Source organism: Haemaphysalis longicornis, unplaced genomic scaffold (genome assembly GCF_048455015.1).
Source record: "Haemaphysalis longicornis isolate Haplotype H1 unplaced genomic scaffold, Haemaphysalis longicornis Haplotype H1 scaffold_3, whole genome shotgun sequence".
In the NCBI taxonomy this organism is placed as follows: domain Eukaryota; kingdom Metazoa; phylum Arthropoda; class Arachnida; order Ixodida; family Ixodidae; genus Haemaphysalis; species Haemaphysalis longicornis.
Window position 1 is genome coordinate 105,895,691 of NW_027526335.1, and position 16,478 is coordinate 105,912,168.

At 45.4% G+C, this 16,478-nt stretch overlaps 1 protein-coding gene across 1 annotated transcript in view; it reads left to right on the forward strand.

Moving 5' to 3' along the window:
- Positions 1-2,317: 2,317 nt before the first annotated feature.
- The window catches only part of LOC144174984 (fatty acyl-CoA reductase 1-like), a 37,655-nt gene continuing 23,494 nt past the window's right edge, over positions 2,318-16,478 (forward strand). Inside the window, exons 1-3 of the mRNA XM_077703989.1 lie at positions 2,318-2,482; positions 2,685-2,842; positions 10,506-10,622. Coding sequence (XP_077560115.1) covers positions 2,377-2,482; positions 2,685-2,842; positions 10,506-10,622 — 381 coding nt within the window. The 5' untranslated portion in view covers positions 2,318-2,376. The remainder of the gene's footprint in view (positions 2,483-2,684; positions 2,843-10,505; positions 10,623-16,478) is intronic.

A 16,478-nucleotide genomic window follows, 5' to 3' on the forward strand; every position in this document is an offset into this window, starting at 1 on the left:
TAACATGGACTTCGCCCATGTTATGTTTTATGACTGCCGTAATGTGACTGTTCATCACAGCAGCTATGACGGATGCATAATATTGAGTAGTCTGCCTCGGTGTCCTCGGATGAGACGCATCTTCCAAGCTGTTCCCGGAGAGATTCGTAAAGGGGCCATGATGAAAAAAACAGGTTTCGTTGATTGTAAAGACTGCTTTTTTCCGACAACAACGATGCCGCTTTTATCACTAACTTCAACCGACTAAAGGAGATAAATAAGAAGACATATGAAGCAGTCGCGATTCCCCAGCAACGTTCCGGCGATTTACTTGTGACGTCACGGAATTTTGTTCGCGCCATTAGCAGCTAAATTACCGCCAAGAAAGGTGACCATGCGATATTAGTGGGCCTCTAATTTCGTTTGGTCGTTTTACTTGAAGTCAAACGTGAAGTTAACGCGCCGATAAGTATGTTTTAGCATTGGCCCATATTACCTCACGCCTGGCCATATTACGTCCCTGTGGAGCTAAATGTGAAGGTTCTGCAATATTTCCTGCGTGTTCTCGGTTATCACGCACTTGGCGGACACTTGACCCACAAGGGCACGCGTGTTTGGAAACGAGGGGACAATTTCCCCCCAAATACCTGGTGGACCTGCTTTTACTTTGGTACCATGACCGCTAAAAAAGACCCCAAAAGACGGGGAAGGGAAAAAAGTTGGGCGCCACCATGTAACGGTGGCTGCTGTGGCCGGGGCTCACTGCTCGTAGGGCTCGCACTTACTCGATCTCACACTCGCCAGTCCAAAACGATGGCGAGGTTCACTCACCACTCGCTCATAAATGGTGAGTAAGGGGGGGGGGGGGGTGAGTTTAATTGTGAGTGAGCCTGGCGACATACGGCGGTGAGAACCGCGGTTACCTTCGCGATATCTTTTTTAGCCACTGCCCCCGTGCCCAAGTGGTGGGAGCGTGGTGAAAAGGAATTTCCTTTACCGTGCTGCTGCCGGTCTTGCTCACCTGTACGCAACAAATGTCACCGCGTACAATATGTTCACTGAAAGTACGGTGCAAAAACGTTGCACGGGGTCTTTCAGCATATTTCTTTGAAAAAGGGTTTCTATTGGCCGGGTTTGCCGCGGATTTTTCGGCCGATGTCGATAATAGCCAGAATCAGTATCCATGCTCGTAGGACACTGCCTTCACGAAAGCTTAAGGCCAAGCAAGACTGCGGGAGCAATTTCTGATGACGCTTGGTTTTTGTGTTTTTTTTACATATACTCGTGCTATAAAACGCGTCGTAGGCCATTGGGAATTGACCGCGCGCGCCGAGTGTTTCTCCCTGTTTTGCTGCTTTCTGATGCACTATATGACACAGTGCGCACCGAGTGCTTCTTTGTGTTTTTTTTTCTGATCCGTGCCACGGAACAAAACGAGCTGAATATATTTTTCTGTTTTATTCTTTCTGGTGTACGTGCGCTTTAAGCGCCTCGAATGCTATGGAACACGTTACCAAATCTATAGTAACTGCAGATGCTTTTTGAAGGCGATTTACTAGTGGGCGAACGTTCGGTGGACCCCAGCCGGGTGCGTGCTTTCGCCAACCTAGCGTAGTAACAATTTCGCGTTTATGTCTGTTATTTATTACACCCTAGAGCCCACACAAGGTGTGCACATCCCGCACGTTGCATTGGCAAGCACTGAGCACAACGGACCGAGGAAAAGCCGAAGTAATTACGACGACAGGCTGAGGAGAAATGGGGATGAAATGAAACGCAAGCCGGTTCAGTGGTGTCGCAAGGAACTAAAAAAAAAAAAAACTCCAAGGAAGCAATATTAAATTCGGCACGCGGAATCGCCGACAGCGGGCAGGGTGGTGGTGGTGATTTATTAACAAAGGAGGGAAGAGAAAAGGCCTGGGGATATTGTTGAACTCAACGGGAAGTTCACCCTCATACGACCCAGTCCAGGGAAGGGGATTGGGGCTTCAAAGGATAGGAAGAGAGAAGGGGGAAGAGAAGAGCGGTAGGAGAGTGGTAGATAGTCTATATCGCGTTCGTTTAGTCCATGACTCGATGGCTACAAACGCAGCGCTAGTCCTGTTGTAACCAGGACTAGCGCTGCGTTTGTAGCCATCGAGTCATGGCAGGTCGCTATTTATGAAGCCAGTCGTGGGTTGAATAACCGCTTTTTCCTTGCTGTTGCAAGATGGAAAGGGGGGGTTGACACGTGTGGCAACCCGTGCTGGCGCACCTTCCGCGTGCGCCCGTAGCAAAAAAACGAAACAAAACAAAACATGTAATGGCCGCCTAAAAGAGCGCGAAAGACGGAAAGGGAAACACTTCAACGTGTCGAGCTGCGCCGGCGCTTCCAGCCCCTCAGTTAGAAATAGTTGAATGGCCGCTCTCCGCTTAACCTCTTCGTGCATTCCGCATTGTTTCACCTTTCCACGAGCGCCCATCGTGGGCACAACTGACTGCAGATCCGCCGGCCGCATGACGTGTACGTGAGTGCCCAAACTGGGCGTTGCTACAAAAATGCCATGCAGGCGGCATTGAATAGAACCTCAGGCAGCCAGAATAAGCTGAGCGAGGCATTATCCTGCAGCATGGTCGTCGCTTATCTTCGTATCGAACAATAACCTACTGCAACATATATGTGCAGCGTGGGTGAGGTGCCTGTCACGGTTACTCGTGTGTTGCAGTGACGGGACGAGAGACCGCCATGGAAAAAATCGGGCAGCTGTCGCAACAGGGCCCATCATCGCCTATGGTTGACGAAGCGAATGGCGGCTCCCAGATCGCACAGTTCTACCAGGACAAAGTGGTTTTTCTCACCGGAGGCACTGGATTCATCGGGAAGGTACGTGGAAGCTCTTTGCACTACCGGCATCATTTATAGCCATAATTTTGTAAAACAAAACAAAAAAAAAACGTACTTTCCGACGCTAAAACATGGTGACCGAAGTTGTTTTTTTTTTAGCGCGTGTTCACGTTACATGTATTCTCCGATTTAGTCCTAGACCAGCCTCCGGAATTGTGAACTGTAACCCACCGTGAATATGTTTCACCGGTATTGCACTGTTTTGAAGGCGACTGCATTCATTAGACTGCTGCTCTTTTGGTTCTTCCGCCGGGTCTTCTTAATTAGGTTGCACGCACACAGTAGTAGTGTGCAAACAGCTTCCCTTTGGCTCGGCGTTTCTCGTACAACCCTCGTGTGTTCAGTTCTCAAATCCGTTCTGTCCGTCACCGAAACGTTTGCGCTTGGCGGGTGTAGCAACAACTTATTCTGCGCCACACAAATATAAATGGCCCTTGCATTAAGGCGTACGGTCTGTGTCAGGACTCCGTGAAGTTTTGAAAAGTAACGTCCTTCTTGTGCACGGCGCGCAGCATACGCAGAGGGCTGTGACCGGCCTTGAAGTCAATGCGAGCTGCAGCTTTCTCACCATTTAGGTCTCATATAACAAAACACAGAAGAATGCACTCAAAAGCCGGCTCGTGGCCCAGAATTTTTCCCGTGAGAGCCTCGGACAGTTTCTTTCCTTGACAATACCTACACCCCTTAACACACCTCGAGTCTAGACAAGCCGTCTCGTCGTGTACATCTTTTAAGCTTGTAGCAGTAGCTTTTGCGTCATGACAAGAACAGAAGTTTATCCGCACTAGCTGCTGCGAATGCGTTAGTACACAGCACACGTAGCGGGACCGCTATACATTAACGGAGCCCAAGATCGCACGCATCCAGCGGTGATTACTAAAGGGTCACCCGCATGCACTGGAACAGGCAAACTGTGTATGCACACAGTTCTGTGCTTGGGTACCAACACTGAGCCAAGGTGTACTTGTCGAGTGACATTGATCAGCCACCCAAAGAGAAGGAAAGAGCTATCGCATCACGTCGGTTTTCTCCCTATCATGAGGAGCGTATTTTGCCACGCTTCGCTCCACAGCGCCCCCCCCCCCCCTCTCCCCCCAACCATGTGTGATGTAACTTAGCGTGATGCAGAACGTTAATTAAAAATGGCTACAGGCAGAGCCCTGAGCCTAAAGCAACCTAAAATGTATCAAATCACCATTATTAAAAGTATGCGTAGGATTTATCTTGCAAAACATTTTTGATACAAAAAAATAAAGCTGGCACACGCGGGTGTTCGGAGCCAGGCCGTCAGCGTCGGCACCGAGAATTATGGCTCAATTACTCAATTAGGCCTTTTTTTATTATTGCGAGTCTTCGACAGTAAGAGAACACCAGGTACACTGGAAAATAAAAAAAATAGCAGTGGATTAGCTTGGCTATGCCAGGATATACCAGTTAATGTGAGCTAAAGTTCAGCTGGTTATTCTTAGCTTTCCTGGTTGTCTAGGATTAGCTTGATTATCATGCTCACTGCTGCTTCAATGACACACACACACACACACGGTATACGCATTATGTGACACATGTATATTTATCAAGCGGCTCCGGCGCAGCGTCACCAATCGCCCCAGAGCTAAGCTGGTTCCACAGGCACGCGCCGGTGTTGCGATGCACGATCCATCGGTTGCACACACACCGGGCCACCCCTCGCATGATCATCAAGTGGATCGGGCCGCCACGTGCGGAACGGAGGTCGGTGAAGACGCTGGGCGCGTGGGGTGAGACGCCGGGCAGCGAGCAACGTTCTGTGCGCCGTGTGACGTCACTGCTCCGCGCGCATGCGCAGCACGGCTATTCAGGAGCCACGCGAAACTGCTCAACCTCGGCCAGTGCAGCTAACGCTACAATATCTGCACAAATTCAGAGAATTGTCTTCGAATGCGTTGCCTTCCTATGCCGGTTGTATATAGTGTGAGCTTTTTACAGCCACATTTGGCTATGCGTAGCCAAGGATGTTGAGTTAATTTATTGTCTTTGAGTTTTTTGTGCCTTTTTTCAATAATTTAGATTTATACCATTATATCGCTTAAGTGCCTTTACATCCACAATTATGTACTTTTCCGCAGATGCAACGCATAGTGCCGGGTTGGCCTGTTTTCGCTATTTTTTATTCACAGCTTCAATGCTCTTGCCCGCGTGTTTAAAGTTTAGTGTGTTTTTTGAAGGGCATGTATAAGATGCATATTTTTGATTTGCCAGACCATTTTTTAAATGTTTATTTTTTATAGTTACCAATTATCGTCCTTTACATTATTATAACGATTACCATCACAAATTATGTATTTTTGCGGAATTGCAAAGCATTACATATTTGCTCATTTTCAGTGTTTTCATATGCACGGCGTTACATGGTCCTGGCTGGCGGGGGTACCCATCACAGAATGTTACGCATTAAAATCGACAGTAATGCCGCCAGCTATCATGGGCCGACGTTGCATTTCAAAATTTCATAAGCTCAGTCAGGGGTTCAATCTCTGACAGCCACTCAGGTGCGGTTCTTCGCTCTGTGAATTTCGACGAACTGCTAGAAACATTCCCGAATACACAGTTCTGTTGGTCACTCGTCTAAATCACAATAGAGCCAGGCCATGCGCGAGATCCAAATACTGTGGACACCCAACAACATAACACTGTCAAATGGTACCCTGTCATCCCTGTCCAGACATAAAAAATGTATGCCGTGTGGGCGGAGTGTAAACTTTTTGCGAATCGTCCTTTCGAGGACATCCCGCAGGGACACTGCTGCCCAACAATGCAGAAAAACAAAGAGAATTTATTAAACACAAGTTACAGCTAGGACCCGCTGTAGTTAGCTACTACACGGGTCGACAGAGCACAGGATTTACGCAATGTGCCACAGAGGAAAGAAAGTGAAGATCACACAAGTTCACAAAACAACTAGTACACCGCACCGAAGGTCCTTTACAATAATGTCCGTGGCACGAGACTCAGACACCATAGTTCACGCGTGGGAGTGAACATAAAAACCACAACAGTTCACACACATCCGTTCTATGTTCGTACAGAGATGCATGCTCAGCCAGGCTGCCTAAACTGCGCCTTGGCCTCAAACATACAACTCCCTTCAGCACGCAAGTTTCACCTTATTAATAAGCACGACACACCATTGCACGGTGTTGTTGGCAACCTTGATAAAGTGAGTAGACCAACGCACGAGGAAAGATTCTTCACCCAGCGCCACCAGCTCATACTGCAGATGCTCTATGGCCATTTTCCGAACACGCCACAACCGGGGATACACGGCACGCTGTGGTCGTGCCTGCAAGGTGGCTACACCTCGCTGGCGCCACACAACAAAGGCACCCACACACAGCAGAAAGCTGACAAATGGGTCTTTCTATTTCGTGTCGGCTCCCAGCCTAAGCTCAAACATTCTGCTGAGTAAAACCCAGAATGTGGCGGCCACACGACACTCAAAAAGAGCATGCTCTAGCGTCTCAGTGCGTCCGCATTGCGGGCACCGGGCAGAGCGAACCACACGAAATGCTGCAAGGCGGTCACACGTCGGCAGGGCCCTCCAGCCCCGCAGCCACCCGAAATCACGAACGTCTGCAGGAAGCACCGCTGACATTAACTGTTGCCAGCGGGCCCCGCGAGACTTCTTTTTGCCGATCATTCAGTTGCCCAATAGCCAATTTCTCGCATATATCAGTCGCAGATGAGGCTCTAATATCCAGCTTCAATGGTTTGGGTTGTTTACAAGTGGAGCAGTCCGTTCCCCAAGGCGCAGCCCCCTCTCTTTCACCCAAGTGGGACTAAAAGCGTACCAGTGTGGCGTTTGAACAAGGTTGACTTTGCGCCGGGTGACACTCCCATTCGCATCAGTCGTTTCAACACATATAGTCCTGGACCAGCGCTGTATAAAGCTCTATACAGTTGAATGGGGAAGACCACATCGCGTGCGTCTTTTCACCAAAAAACGGGCAAGCGAAAATCAGAATGACAAACACTTTCTCTAAAATGTCCACAAATCCCGTCTGGCATGCAACTTGAAGCAACCACAATTTCTTGCAAACACTGCATTAGCCGAACCTGCATTAAAGGGCCCAGAAAAGGGTAATCTACATTTTGAAAACAAAAAATGATTTACAGGCTGCTGTCCAAACAGGCGTGTCAGCTCTAAGTCACCATCATGTATTTGCCGAAACAAATTTGTTCTACCGCTCCTCTCCCAAGTGGACCTCAGACAAAAAGCAGCAAATACGTGATGTAGCTTGTGGACATTCAAACGGGAGCAATGCAGTACTTGCATCATGAACCAAAGTTTTTTCAGGGGAAAATATCACAAGTGATGGCTCTCGCCAACAACTAGTTATTTTTATTTTTTCTGCCCGCTCTCTGAGAGCTTGCACCTGCCCGCGCCAGTCAGGCTCACTTTCGCGATAATAATACAGCGAAGTTCGCAAGTTGCTTATCGGGTTGGTGACCCAGGTTACATTAGCAAGAATCTCTGGCGTTGCTGGCCATTCACCGTGCCGAAATCCCACGCACTTTCCACAATTCACAACACTACCTGTGACCTCACGTAATTGCTTCACTGTTTCCTCAGCCTGTTTTTTCCGAAACGCTATCTTTGATCGCACAAACAACGGCGATACCATCAGCCTAGGCGAGCAGTTTGACTTCATTCTAATACTGTTCATATCCGCTAATTTTATTATTGTTGATGATGCTCGGGCACGGAGCGTCTATGTACACACTAGATAATAGAGGGCTGAGGAGACAACCCTGGTGTACAGAACGTTTCACGTCGATGTCTGCTCGCAAGTTGTCATTTTCTATCAGTCACGTAGTGCAGTTCTTGTAGGCAAGAGCCCACAGAGGCCGAACGGCCTTTTTAGCCGTTTCACACTAACATAGCGCGTTAAATGGCATCATACACGTCGCGGTGCTGTGCAGCGAAGCGTTTGGAAACACGCATCCCGCTAAAGCTCGGTCGGTCGATCATCGTTATTCCTGTCATACGTGGGAGCGGGCAATTGGACACGAACCTATGTATAGACCATCATTCCTGTCGTGTTTGTCCTTGTGCGAGGCGCGGTGTTGCGACAAGCCAACTTGTGTGTTAGAACGTTTGACAGTCAATTAAAACTCCCCAAGGGCTCCGAACAAATGGAAAAATGTTCTGCGATCGTGTGCCGACTTTTAGGCTGAAGCATAGCTCGACATGTTATGACAACACAACTGAACTGCGTCAAAGAAACCAATAAATAACTCGCTACACCTTCAACGAAAATGTCCTGAATACACATGCGAGGCTTCCTAAAAGAAACCTCTTACTGAAATCGCCATAACGTACATCAGCAATCGCGGTTGAACTAATTAAAAAAAAGTTGAGAACAAGTTGCATTCAAGTAATTATGTTGCATGCGTGAAAAAATGTGCAGCAGAAATCAATTCCAAACGTGATTTAAACCGTTGGTAGTTTCTACTTTTACCTTCAAGCCATACCACATTGTTTGTGTCATGTTACTATAATTTGCGATCCTCTCATGGAGGCCACTACGTCTCGAATTATGAACACGCAGAGCAATGACGATAGCGCTCTTTTTAACATCTTTAAACTCGTTGTAGCACGAACGTTTCGTTTGCGTCAATTTGCCGGCACTGAACGACGTATTATTTGTGCCGAGTCGCTAATTTATTCGAAGTACCACAAAGTGAAACTTCGTCGCACACCAAGCTGTTTCCTTCCACCTAGAGAAATAAATGACCATTTACCGGCAGACAGGCACACGCTCTCATTATGCCGCTCACTGGTCGGTCACAGGCAAGCCGAGAAAAAGCGAAAATTCAATAAAATACGCAGGTTTTTGTATTGTTGCGATAGGGATGGAATGCATAGAATGTGGTCTTCCTGTGTATTTATTGACGGAATACTGCGGGTTCATTGAATGACCCAAACAGGAAGGGCATAATTACAAGTAGTACGATATGAACAAAAAGTCCAACAAAATAGAAAGCACAAAAATTTGGGCATTAACATCACTCAAGCAACCAACTAAACGAGAACACACCATCATTTATGAACCAATTAGTTTAGTTTGTTGATATAAATATTACCAAATATGGTAGGAACACAGCAATCATTTATAAACAAACTAGTTTTCGTACTGAATATGCCACCAAATAAACGCTGGTAATCATCCTACCGTATTGTCGGTCGTGGAACAACTCTTACGAATGCTCTTTCTCCAAGTTCAGTATAGCACAAGGAAAAACGTCCACGACTGACCAAGAGTAAGAACCTTTCTGTTGGGACCAGTGTGTTTCTTATGAAGTGGCACGGCGTTGTTTGCTTCGCATTTTTAGATGAAAGAACAATTGCAATTTTACGTGCGGAAGATAGAACAGGTCGTTGAGGAGTATCGTAGCCGAGGCCAATGCATGAATTAGGCCATACCGAAACAATTATTTGTTTTGGGATCTTTAACGTGCTTCGAAATCTAGGAAGATGGACGCCTTCTTTCTTTTTTTGATTCCATAAAAATGTTATGGAGGACAGGATAAGGTACCACGGTAATTATGGCGAGCAGTACAACGCCTTAGCCACTGAGACACTGAAACGGATTTCAGTGTCTCAGTGTTTGTGCTGCTATTTTCTGTGATATAAACATTTATTTCATTCTTACTATTTATTGAGTACCGACAGCGCCTTGCGGCATTACAGTGGGGGGATGCAAAAAAAGACAATCACAACAAATACGTACTAACAAGCCAGGAAAGAAGTAAAAAACCGCATATATACATTCCAAAAAGCCTAAGAGATGCCACATGAAAATACTGGAATAGTACGATAATTAAAAAAAGGCACTCACTAGTACTATACACAAGCTGGAATTGAAGGTGCAAATAACGACAGAGCTACAAAAAGAGCATATATTCATTTCCGAAAGCCCTGAGACACACTCCTTAAAAAGATAGCATTTGTACGATAGTTGAAAAAGGGTGCGTGCTGCCAGGCTGCAAAAATACAATTCTTATATTACAAGAAACAATTACAGAATATTGAGCGCATTTGTCAGGTGATTTGAGGAAACAAAACTCTTGCTACAGCAAGCACATCACATTGCTAGTTTAGGCCTTCGAGTGACGTAACGCTAGACAAAAATGTGTTACTGCAATGATATACGAATACCAAAAAAAGGTAATTTATCTCACTGACACATTTTAGGTTTTAGTGAAAATAAGTCAAGGAAAGCACTAGATTTGCACTCTATCTCAGCAACGTTATACGATCTGTGCGAGAAAACATACGTTTCGCGTGGCATACCATTCCGTGGAAAGTAAACTTTATGAAATAATTTTAGGCGAAATACAGTTCTACGATGTTCAAGTGATTCCCAATTCCGTAAGTTAAAACGGGTGTTTCTGCTAACATTTGCCTCTTTTGCCAATTTTCGTAACACATAAATGGATCCGATGCTTTGAAGTTTTCCCAATTGAGCTTTATCATTGCTTGGTACTGCGTACGATTTTTCGAAATAAATTTAGTCGTACAAGCTTCTTTTTTTCATTTGCCCAGTTAAAATCCACAAATTAGGGACATATGCCTAGCTAATCAGAGCCTTACACATTTCAGGTCCTGGTGGAAAAACTGTTGCGCTCTTGTCCTGGTGTGAAGCGGGTCTACCTTCTCGTACGAGAGAAGAAAGGAGAGGCACCCGACACTAGGATTGAAGCGATGCTCCGGTGTAAGGTAAAGTACGCAGATATTAGACTGACGTGTGGTAGATTTTGTGTTTTGGTGAAGAATTTTGCTCGATTAGCTGAAGGTAATCTAAATACACTAAAGGATGCGTGAGGCTGTGTTTTCTAAAAACCCATTGTTAAATTTAATTTTTTCGTCTTTGCGTAAATATTCTTTCTTTCCGAACTTACACACCGCTTGAATATACATGAGTGACCAATGCTTGTTTTAATTTTCTGTCCCTACGTCGACACAGAGTTGCTCTGTCGTGACGAGGTTTGTTACTTGAAATATTTATTGAACCCCGTTCTTTAAAAGAATGTTGCGCTTGGAAATAGCTTTCGTTTTGGTTCTGGAAACCTTCTTTCAAGTACTTAAAGTCACAGCCACGGGTGCTGGAAGATATACATGCGTGTTTTAATGACATGCACTGGTTCTACCTCTTTGTTTGCGTTTCATCAAAGCATAATTTTTTATACTTATGGGCCTCTTACAAAAAAGCCACCACACGCTCGTTAAAAACTTTTCCCGAGGTTTTCGGTGGAGTCTTCCTTCTTGCTGCAACTTTAGCCGGCCGGATTTGCTTTCAACGATGAAGCGTGAACGTGCAAACAGGCAGTCACGTTAACAGGGAGATGAAGAACATTGTCAGTAGTTCTGGGCTCTGCAGTATCGGAATTAGCCAACCCGGAATGACGTCATGCTATTGTGGGCATTATCTTATCCTTACCCTTAATACTTGCCATTAAGGAATAAGGAATAGAATAACAGTAATGGAATAACGCGCCGTCGTTATTCTTACTGCTCTCGCGCAGCACCGAACTGCCCTGCCGAGAGACTATGCCCACAACGGGTTCGAGAGCGAGCCACGACTCTCGCCGCGAGTGTACGTTTTCAATCACTTCACCGGGAAGCGAGATATTTCATAGTACAGGAGTTTATTACGCGGAAAACCACGATACAAACACTACACTGCACTACGCACCTAGCCACTGGGGCATACAGCCGTCAGCGTGTGCACAGCCCGTAGTCGGGCAGCAGTTAGCGTCCGCCGGCGTTGGCCGGCCGCAACGCTCGCTGACATAGGGGAAGGGGGCTCTCTGTGGCCGCTACACATTTCAAGCCGCTGGACTCGATCGGGCGGCATCGGCGCTTGTCCGCTGACCTCAGACGGCGCAAGCCGTCACATCGCGGACGCGGGGGCAACCCACCAAGAAGTGGAATATGCCCGCGGAGACTCGCCGGGCATCCCAGATAAACGCACTGACGCAAATCGAGGCATGCGCTAATCGACACGGTGGGTGCCGTGACCCACGGAAGTGGGAAACAACGGCCAATGCAAGAAACGTCCAGAAGTGGCCGAAGGGCATTTACGTACCGTGCGATCGCGGCGCATCCCAAGGGCGGTCTCCCCGGGAGTCTCCTGCGCGCATCCCCCGTCACCTCGTAGGGAGAGGAGGGAGGCGCGCGATGATCGCCCTCGCCCCACCAAGGAGGAGGACGTCGCTAGCGCCTCCTCGCCCCATTAAAGGGCCTCCTCGCCCCATTAAAGGGGCTTGTCCCCCACACTATACACGTGGAGTTCTGTATCACCCCGTGCGTTGTCGCTTCGCTGAATAGTTATGGGTGTAGAGACTTCCCTCGGTGTCGTTGTGATTATCAAGTCGGAAAAGAACAAGGTAAAGAACAAATCGACGAGACAGGTTTCTTTTCGATAAAAGACGATTACGCTGCAATGTCACAGTCGCTTTCTAATCATTGGCCTTGCCCCTAATATCCAGGTTTATTGATTAGGTTGACCAATTATGAGCTTTAATTTGGCAACGCTGCACAGACGATGAGGCGCGTCGTAGTGGAGGGCTCCGGGTTAAATTTTACCGCCAGGAGATCTCTAACGTGCGCCGAAATCTCGAACACACGGGCGTTATCGCTTTTCGCCTCCATCAACATCCAAGTTTATGGCGTGCATTTAAAAACGAAGTGACGGAACTTATAGAAATGTTTACATCAAGTATCCATTCTTGTGGTGTTAGTCCCTAAGAAGCCCTGGGGAATTTCGCAGATTTTAAAAGTTAATTAAAGGCCAGTGGCTAGTACAATAGCTCTTAAAAACAAAGACAAAAAAATCACTGGCAGATTAAATGGCCTCGCACATGAATATCAAGCTTCCATTAGAAGCGAGGAGGGGCGCTGCATAACTGACAAAGGAACAGAGAGAAAACAAACCTTAAAATGTTGTGACGCTACCTAAAACATAGCTAGTCGGACACTGTAGGCAATAATGAAATCAATTTTAATAGTAGTGTTCTCCAAACGTATAGAGAAAGCGGTTTTCGTAAATGCATATTCTCGCTCTATTATCCTCAAAGAGGGACGAAAGTTATGTGCCAAGTTAAAGTTGTGTACCTTCGCGTGTCTAAAGTCCCCATGAAACAGAAGCAACCGTACATGACGGCATTTTTCTGGGTCTTTACAGACATTATGCTAATCCTATTTTCGCGTGCCATTACCTGATATTTTTGTAGTCTTTATGCACTGCGGTCTTTCCAGATGTCTGAAAGGGTGCACACGTTCAGACCCACAAATTGGGTTTGAAAAAGGAAGCTGCTCTTTACCCACTAATTTCACTCACGTCGACCTTATGAAAACTACTTGAGCACACCGTATTTAGGATATAATATGACACATGACAGAGAACAAAATACTAGTAGACAGTCAGCATAGATTTCGCAAAGAACTGCCTGGTACCTGGCAGCTTACTGAATTTTATCATCTAATAGTGACGTAGGCGGGCAGAATGACTATTGATTGATTTTTGAAAAGCTTTCGATTTGGGTTAGTCTGCACTTCTTTTTTGTAAAGCGAAGAAAATCATTTGGAATAAACATTTCTATGGATAATAAATTGTTTGCAGTGTCGCCAGTGTGTTGCTTTGGACGCAAAATCTGATTTTGTTGACGTTACATCAGGTGTACCACAGTGCCCTATTTTAGGCCCATTATTGTTTTCAATTTATACCAATGACGTTTTTGTTTCCGTATTGCATCACTGATCCGACTTGTGCGGATGATCGTTTCGTCTATCGGGATATTAGGAGTGTGCACGGCACTTCCGAGTTTTAAAATATCTTGGTGTGCATTGATGAGCAGTGTCGAACCTCTAAAATGTTGTTGAATTCTAGTGCTGAATGGTTGTTTTTTTTTTCAAAAAAGGTCGAGTGTACATATTACATAACTTGTGTTCCAGTAACTACACTGACATCTAGAACGACTTGAGTGTTTTATTGGTGAGGATCTGTCGATGAAATGCACATGGTCACTGCGGGGTTGGAAAAGCTGCAAGCGTGCTAAATTTCATCCAGCGTTAGTTCAACTGTTCCCACCAGTGACTTAAAAAATTACCTATTTGACATGCGTTCGACCACTTTAAAACACCACAAAGCGGTCCGGGATCTTCAGCAACCAATTGTCAGTGACAAGCTAACAAAAATACAGAAAAATGTATAAAGGTACACCCATAGACTGTAAGGATGGTGGGAAAGGTGTACTACTACAAAAAGAGTTTAATTGAAAGCTGCTTTTGTTGCACCAATAAAATTGTGACTTAAATGTTCATATATAATATATTATGGTAAAAATAGAATAAAAAGTTGAGTACAGAGATCGTAGTATGGTACACTTTGTAATAATAATTGTTTCAACAAGAGGGAATACCGTGCCAGGACTGGAATTCTAGACAATGCAATTTTTTGTCATACTGTTCGTTGCTCTTCAAATAAACATTCGTTCCCTCGGACCTGTAAGCCCCTGGTATAACGCCTTCGGCTGGTGCTGCAGGTATTCGTCGAATAGGAAAATAAAAATTTACACACATCTGATTGCTGATATGTACATGAATGTAACGGTGGTTTCAAGTATAGCTTTGTTAGTTTAAAAAACATCTCTGCGAATTGTACGTTTTATTGCTGCGGAAAGAAAAAAAATGTAAGAAATGGTGTCTTCTGACGAATCTGTTTCCTCTAGGTTCATTACTATAAATCTACGGTGTCTACATACCACCAAAATTAACGCGCTCTTTTACAAGGAGGTTCAGAGATAAAGGTATATTGCAATAGAGACAAAAATAAATAAAACATGTTCAAAAGTAGCCGCTAAATGTCGTCTTCCGCTCTAAACATCACTTCAGAATGGTTTTCAGGAAGTTTGATAGGTTGCGCTTTGCTTTGAACATCTGAACAGAAACCTTGTGACACGACTTTCAAAGCCCCAGGCTACCGGCTGTGCGTTTCCAACATTACTTCATTACCTCACAAGGAAAGTCCACATTAAATGGACCATGCTATGAGTTTTAACGGCCGACTGCTCCTCCAATCAATCGGACAGTTACGGCCGGCAACCTTCATATCAAGGAGCTTTATGGGATCGCGGTTTGAGTACATAGAAGTGCTTTCAACTTGTAGGGCGTGATTTGGACAGTTTATAGTTGGTTTGCTGCCGCAAATTGGTAAAATATTCCCTTTAAGCACATGCAAAAAAGTTCGAGGCGGAACTTGAAGCATTGTGAATTCACACATCGTTTAAACTGAGCAGTCCTTGCGTTATGCTTTTTAGGCTTAAATATTTCTCAAACGCATTTTATACATGACATAGCGCAGTGGAAAAATTAGTTTACGTGGTAAACAGCATCGGGGCCCAATACATTGTTTTACGTCCAGAAGAAAGTTTCCAGTTTCTCTCCAAACTGTTTCTTATCTTCTTTCTTTGTTTTGAAATCCCACCATGATTGCTCGTTGTTAACCCGTCACAGAACAAGGACACTTGCTACTGGACAGATTTTTTTATGCAGTTCTGGTAAGAAAAGCGCCACCGACCTTTCATCTGCTAAGTTCTCACCATCGGAGACTTCCACCGATGCCAGCACGTCTAGCTAAAATAACGTTGCTGCTACAAGCTTTTACGTGTTACACAGTATCGTGTTGGTACAGGTTTAACTTTTCAATAATAGTGTGATCCTTTTTCTCGTCACAAGGAATGGGCGCCGCTTTTCACAGCATGCCTGTGTAGAGTATGCCGCTGATTGGCTCTCTGCCGCCCAAGGGAAGCATTCAGAAGCAGCATAACCATGATGTTTTGCCATGAGAAACTACCCAACGTACTAATTAACGTATTCAATAGTGACAAAAAATAGTTTGCCGTTGATTATCAATACGCGAGATTAAGCCTGCGCCCTTTCGGAACTTTTGCGGGTCTACCTTTCACGGTGTTACAAGAAGCTTTAGTGAGGCCGGTAGATGTGCACGCTGATTTGATTTGTGATAATTAGGTCGATGTTATTAACGAACGGTTACTCGAGCTGTGCTCTGCGGGGCTCCATCGGCTCCACAGAGCGACAGAGGGTGCTTCGGGGTACCTTGATAAAGGTCAACGGCCCAAAATACAATTGTGAATAACTTTATTGACCCCTTTCTGACACCATGTGATGTTGTTCGCATCAATTTCAGGCATGTGCGCTATAATACTGGACTCAGTACCTCCCTATGGATACTGAAAATGCTAGTTATTTTCTTTGAGACTCCACAAAGAGGACAATCTGAACATTTGTCCTTTCCAGTGATCGCCTGTTTTTTTTTGCTACCTCTGTCTTTTCAAACAGGGCTGTTGAAGCGGTACTCATGATCTTCCAAAAACATTTACCTAAAGCCCAAGGACAAGCTTGCAGACAGTACACAAGCTTTAGACATAATGAAGTGCCTTTGAACCAGTATTTTTAAACCACTCTCAGTCTATTTCAATAAGGTAAACTGGCACAAACAAACTTTTACATTTAAGAATCAACACCTTGAGTTTGAAATTAAACACTTTAGGT